Genomic DNA, 7,127 nt, shown 5'->3' on the forward strand with positions numbered 1-7,127 from the left:
CCAAGGATGACTTTTATCGTATCAAAGAACGTTCGCTGGCAACTCTTCAACGATTGAATCAGTGCCTTCAAAGTGAGTTGGAAATCATCGCAACAACAAAAACCCCGCATGGCTCATTTAACATAGAATCGACACCAGTGCGAGAGCGAATTTCTCTCGATGACATTTCTGAGAATCAAAGATTGGCACGCCGCTATGGGGATCTTCTCTGAAGCAACAAACGGTCACTTATTCTCGTATCGCGATCCGATTCTATACAGGCAGTTGATAATTGCGATTGAATCATTTCACTATTACCGCTTATTCTAACTATGTGCATATAATCTTTGTATAAGTTGTGTCTATGAAAATGTCTGTGAATGCTCCACACAAGGGTTTTGAAATATTGCAACCTAGTATGAGAATCATCAAGTTGAATCATCGACTCGATTTTCTGCGATAATTGTCAACTTGCGATTCTCTCTTGGGAAATTCCACACAGCAACGATCATTATCAGACTGTAATTTTTTTAAGGGCCAAGAAATACTCAGAGTATGGAGTGGAGCGAAGGAATGTAAAAAAATTCTCTCGCGGTTCATGCATTGAGAGATTCGAGTTCTTGTAGCATCTTCTACCGGATTGAAAATGTTGTATACAATATAGATAGCAATATAGCAGCTTCTGTGAAATTTTTGGCAAACACCAACACTGGTTATGACTAAAGGAATTTCTTTTTAGTTTATTAATTACTCGGTAAACGGTATAATTCTGATTGTTTATTTCTACTCATCATTCTGCTGGCTCTACGCAACAATTTCTGCTTCATTTGTAAAACACTCTCAAATCACAGATAGAAATTCATATATCAAATTTTCAATTGTATTTGCAGTTAAAAACTGTACAGTAACCTGATAAACATAAATTACTAAATATTTCTAGACGATTTGTTCAAAATAAATATTTTTATAGCTTCTGTGCGTGTTCATCGCTTTAATAATGGAGTTTTACAATATATACATTATTACACATTTCTAGTATTTAACACAAGTCAATGCCCGTCCGAAATTGGATGGAGTATTTTATAATGATCAAATTTCAACTTGAGATTTACGAAAGGAACCGTAAGCTTTAATTGATTCTCTCTTGTGAATTCAATGAAAAGAAGCAACTGAAGTAGATATTAAAACAGTTTCATAACATTTACTAGTATTTTAGTGCTGCATATTTCATTCACTCACGAAAGCTGTCGTGTCGATCTACTTTTTGCATGGTGCGAATTATTAAAAAAATCATGAATAATGGAAACCTTTCGATTCGCCTTTGGCTATTATAAAAATTGATTTGTTTTGGTCAACTGTTTTGGCACTTGAGAGAAATAATTATCTAATATCTGACAGACTGACTAAATCCCGATTTGAGCGTTTGTTGTGTACGTCGTTACGCTTCAGAATTCCAACTAAACACACAATCACGCTCGCTGAAGGGGAAAATAATTCTACCAAAATATGATTACAGTCTGAACACAAACTGTCAAACTACAGAAAAAGCACATTGGTGAGAAACAACTGAATCAATTATTGGATGTTTGACTCGCAACAGTTTTTGAATTTATCGTTGGGAAATAGATTCGAACAACCAACCAAACAACGTAATGGTTGATTAGTAGTCGTTACACACTCATTCAATACATACAAATATATGGTTTTATTTACAGTTTTAAAATGTTCTAACATTCTCATTTTCTTATCTCGCTTTAAGATCGTATTTTCTTGTAAAGACACTGACTGCTCTTAAGTTCGTTAGTAGTTAAATCTTGGTAATCTTTGATTGAAACTTAAAGAAGAACAAATTAAATATGCTCTGCTAGAAAGGATTAGATGCTAAAAGCTTAAATCTAAAACAGCATAAATAAACAAACAAAAAATAACATTATCCGGCTACTACTCACCCCGACGATTACAAGTTTCGGCGAAAGCTTCCAGGAAAGGAACATCCGAACATCTAGACTACGACCAGCATCACCAGTGCACGAGGTTTCCGGTGATGTAGCAGCAGTATCACTAGCGCAATGATGAGCACAGTTGCCAGCAAATATCTGCAAACCCAGCAGGTCAAGTAGATTCAAGTAGATCCATTACAGACGAAATTGACCGAACTTACCAAATGATTCCTATCCGTATGGTATCACCGGTTCCGCTGCCTTCCACGGTACTGGATTCCTCGGAACCCTTGATCAGTGACACACCTTTCGCCATGCTTTCCTGTGCCAACAGCGGAATCGGATTGGACAGATCGCTGGTGGCCCAAAGGTAAAGATCCAGTGTCCGTTCCGTACAATCCGCAATGAACCGCACGAACGGACGGATGTCACCATCGTTGGCAATCTGCAAATAGTCGTAGTACTTGTGACGGTGCTGTTTCTGGATGATCACCGGTGGGTAACCGGCCCGCATGAGCAATGTATTCATCAGCAAGCGGGACGTTCGGCCGTTTCCATCGCTGAATGGGTGAATGTGGACCAGTTTGTAGTGGGCCATGGCGGCATACTTCACCGGGTGCAGTAGAAACGATTGTTCCGAGTTTAGCCAGATCTCGAAACGGTTCATCAGAATCGACAAATCACCCGGACCCGGTGGAACATGACCTCCGACGTAAACCTGTGTACGTCGGAACTCGCCACCTTCGATCGGATCGACGTGACCCAAAACTCGACGATGTATTTCCAGAATGTCTTTCATTGTTATAAAATCGTTCCTGGATGAAACAAAAGAAAACAATGCTCGGGATAAAATGTATGAGGGTTTAAAGCGAACCTCTACTTACTTGTTAACCAACGTTGCATTAATGTACTTCATCGCAGCATCCAGCCCAAGAATTTCATTGTGTTCATCGATGCTCTTGCCGTCAACGGCCATTTTCGTTTCCAGAATCGAACGAGTTTGAGCTAAACTCATCGTGTTTCCTTCAATGCCCACTGAATGGTAGATATGTTGAATGTACGCTTCCTTTTCGGCACGTTTCAGTGCGGCGTTCATCGCGTGTACCGACGAAAGTGCATCCCGCTTTTCATCCAATCGTTCGAAACGTTTCTGATCAAGATGTTCCACTATTCGAGCAGTTCTTTGTCTATTCGTCAACGCATCCGAGTAGGATGGATTCACCGCCAACGCTTGATAATAGTAATGATCGGCCGTCAGTACGTCCTGTTGGTTGTGCTCCAGGAATTCACCGTACTTGGTGAGCACTTCCGGATGCTTTGGCGAAAGTGCCAATGCATGCTCAAACAGTCGAAGTGCTTTGTCGTCTTTTCCCATGAGTTTCATTTCCGTTGCCATTCTCAGCGAACTCAGAGCTTCCTGTTCGTTTGTATCGTGCTGTTCATTTCTGTTGTACTTTCCACTGGAGTCATCATTGAATCCTCCAGGTATCTTAACCGCTGACAGATAAGGTTCCAAAACTTTTGCCTCATCTGCAATTTGTAGAAATCTGCCATCGGGAAGATGATGCGGAGTAACCCGTGCGGGCAGTGACCGATAACTGGGGGCATGTTTCAACAGCGCAAACATCATTCCAGACACCAGAGTCCCACTGACGAAAATAATGAAATAATGAAAACCACTCATTCGGTTGCGCCATTTTCTTGATATCGTCCTTTCGTCTCTAGATTGGGATCGTTTCCGGATTCCAATTAAATTTGGCGATGAGTCATCGCATACACAACACATTTTGCTAGATTGGCCAACAATCAACAAACTACAATCAACATACTCGTGCTAATTAACCCTTGAATTATTTGGTTTCAATCGAACTCCGAAGAAATAGACCAGCTGAAAACCCGTTCCGATTGACGTGGTGAAACTGGAATGTTTTGTTATGCTTTGGCAGTTTTCATGTTTTGATCATCAATGTCAAAATGAACCAAACGAAGATGGATTCTCAACGTTACATATTTATCGATCAGATCGTTTAAAAAGTCAATTCAACACGCTACCAGAAAATCACTCTCTTATGTCGTTTTCGTTTTTAAATTGCACTACACTGGTGTAGCGAAAGCTGCACTGAAACCGTTCGTTTTTGCCAATTGCACTACACCAGTGCTACACTTTTTCTGCACCGATACCACTGGTGTAGCACTCATCAAAAGTTTGGTGTAGCTCTGTGCAATGTAATCATGTATTGTAGTCAATGGTTACTGTTTATGTTTTCGTCATTTTTGTTCGTTTATTCAAGCCTCAGTGTAGCACTGCACCGGTGTAGTGCAAGTTAAAAACGAAAACGCCATTAGTAATAATTTATTTTAATATTATCTCAAATAACAGCTGTTTTTCAAAGAACGCCAAATCTAACATTGACAGCAAATGGAGAAAAACGTCGATGAAAGTTTTGACTTTGGTTTCAAATCCCATTTAGAAATTATCGTATACTCTCGAATCAATTTTTGATTAATCGATTAACTGTTGGTTTATCGTTAAAAGGCATGCAAATTTTCCCACTTGCCTTCTATATCCACTGAATAAATCAACATGAAAAGAGTTTCGCCCTTTTTCGAATTGTTTACTTTCATGCATCCTGTGTGAATTATGAAGTTACGCCCTTGCGCATATTTCGTCAAATCGGTTGGTTTTCGCGTCTAAGATAAAGCTGCGGGTAATTTTATCGTCTCATTTACTATTTCCAGTGTTGAAAGGTTAGGAAACCATCTAAAATAAGAAAATAAATAGTTTCGCCCTTCTTTACTAGTAATTGAAGTATCGCCCTGTTTGTTGGCATGAAACACGGAGTGCGAAACCTTCCTAAACAAATGTAATGACAGTTTCGCCCTTTATAGTTCTTTGTATTACACAAATTGAGATTTTTGTAGAATCCGGATTTTTTTAGCAAATTTATAGGATTTTGAAGCATTTATTGGTAGGTGAGAGAAACTCGATATGTTTACTTTTGTAAGATTCGCCCTACTCTGGAAAACAGCTGGAAGCTATATATACATATACATTTTTTAAAGATCATCTCCAAATGTTCTTTAAATACTGTGTCTTCGTGAAATTCAGTTTTTCATTAGAATTTATCCATAATTTTGTTTGGTAGTTCGTGGACATGTCTTACGAACACGTTTCTTATTTTTTAAATAATGGGTGAAAGAAAACAAGATTTTAATGAAAAATGACTGGATTGATTTTTTTCGTTTCTTTCCACAAAAGTTAAAAAATATCCCAGGTGAATATTTTTCATTAATTTTTTTAATGCTGGCTGACTTACGTTGCCGGTCGGTTAGCGAAACGCTGACGCTACTGTTTGGGTTTAAGGGTATTAAAAAGTTACAAAATTCATACAATACACGATTTTACAACTATTTATCAAATAATTTTATCGAATGGAAAAGTGAGATCCGTAAGATGTTGCAGAGATATGTTCAGTGGGTGTTGCATCACATTAAACGCCTCCGGGGGAAACACTTGGCGATTCTGCTGTACTTGCAGACTGTTCAAGTCCATTTCTAGCTACATTTTCAAAAAGACGGAGAAACACAACGAAATCCGTATTAAGCTAAATGAAAAAAAAGAAAGATGTTGTTATGACGATAAGTTTACATACCAAAGAAGTCGTAGATTCAAAGCTCATAAAACACACCAATAAAATTTAGGCACTCACCTTTATCATACCTTCCACTGATATTGCGGTAGCGCTTAGAATGATCGATTGATCCACATTCTCGAAATGCTTTTAGGAAGTGGAACTGAGTGCAGAAAATTAAAATTTATAGATCTGTTCCACAAATTTCTCAAACAATTTGTTTATTTTTTCTGGGGCTTTTCTGGTAACTAATCCATAGAAACTTAAACAGTGTTGCCCAAAAATATTATTTTATCATTATCAAGGGGTCGCTACCAGGGTTTGGAATATTCATTCACCGGTGAATGAATATATAGTTTCCATTACATTGTGAGCGAACAATTCCACCGCTCACAAAGAGGACGCCTTTCCAGCCAAAAAGAACCACACAAACAAAACGCTAGTGGAAGCAAATATATTCCACATATGCACAGATGATATAGTGTGCTGGTATTAGAGTCTTCATGAAGCACAGTAGCCGTGAATATAGTTTGCTCTCTCGTGGTCCTGAACGTCGTTCTTCTCACAAACACTTCATTGCAAGCTAACGATCTTCACGGGGCTAGTAAGTGATGAAGATTATATACTCAGTTTTCGCTAACAGGCTGATGACTGGCTCTCCGACGCGAACGGCTGTTAATGATGACTTTATGCCACGAAAACTGTTGCATATCACTTATTCAACTCGTTTCAAGTTAGTAGAGGGTAACAATTCTTAGTTATACTTGAATATTATAAACAGAAGTAACAGGAGCGAAGCAATTCGCAATGGCGATCTGGTGATCTCACCAAATACTGCAAACAAACAAACGCTTCGTTTGCTGGCTGCTAGAGAGAAACTAGCTCCTGAACTCTTGTTACTTGTGTAAATCAAATTCCTGCTGAATAGTGTTTAATTGGGTTTAATCGTAGTAGTGCATGATAGTTGATCAACCAGTAGGATGAAAAATAAGTCTTTTAATCAGTATTCCGCGTTGAACATTTTTTCATTGAATTTTCATTGTGTATTGCTATAAGCTTCGAGAGCTGTAAGAAACACATGTTACCATTACAGCAAAACCTTTACTCTAATAAACGCTCGAGCGGTGGCAGTGCACACCTGTATGTGCAATTCTGTATAAACAAATGTGAATCGCGTTCGGACCTCGAAGAAACATGCGACAGTTAAGAGCCAGTCATCAGTCTGCTAGCGAAAACTGAATATTCAATCTTCATCACTATCTTGCATCGTGAAGCTAATTTGCTTGCAGTGAATTATGGGGCTAGAGCTTCTCTCTTACAGAGAGAAGGAGAAACAATAGTAGGGGTGAATATTGTTCGCTCTCTTCTATTCTCGTGCATGGACAGCCACTTCAATAAAGCAACAAGGCTCACGCTTCCTCAAAAGCGACATGGTTCATAAAGCAGGTATATTCATGAATATCATACACCGTGAAGCATGTATACTCATCTTCACTGCTTCATTCATCCAAACCCTGGTCGCTACATTTGTGATAACTGGCGGTAAATCGCTCACGAACACTTTTTATTTCAATTT

General features: G+C 38.7%; 1 protein-coding gene across 1 annotated transcript; it reads right to left on the minus strand.

Moving 5' to 3' along the window:
• Window positions 1-736: 736 nt before the first annotated feature.
• Window positions 737-3,871, minus strand: LOC131427693 (protein adenylyltransferase Fic). The gene is made up of 3 exons (XM_058591119.1): window positions 2,804-3,871; window positions 2,141-2,734; window positions 737-2,075 (listed from the first exon to the last, which is right to left on the minus strand). Coding segments are annotated over exons 1-3 (1,497 nt in total). The 5' UTR covers window positions 3,706-3,871; the 3' UTR covers window positions 737-2,074.
• Window positions 3,872-7,127: the final 3,256 nt, after the last annotated feature.

This window comes from Malaya genurostris, chromosome 2 (assembly GCF_030247185.1).
Source record: "Malaya genurostris strain Urasoe2022 chromosome 2, Malgen_1.1, whole genome shotgun sequence".
Classification (NCBI taxonomy): domain Eukaryota; kingdom Metazoa; phylum Arthropoda; class Insecta; order Diptera; family Culicidae; genus Malaya; species Malaya genurostris.

Bases quoted from the DNA above. Each gene is read 5' to 3' on its own strand.
- LOC131427693 (XM_058591119.1), bottom strand. From the start codon at position 3,705: ATGTGTTGTGTATGCGATGACTCATCGCCAAATTTAATTGGAATCCGG. The intron at 2,735-2,803 runs GTAAGTAGAGGT...TGTTTCATCCAG, and splicing joins AATGCAACGTTGGTTAACAA to GAACGATTTTATAACAATGA.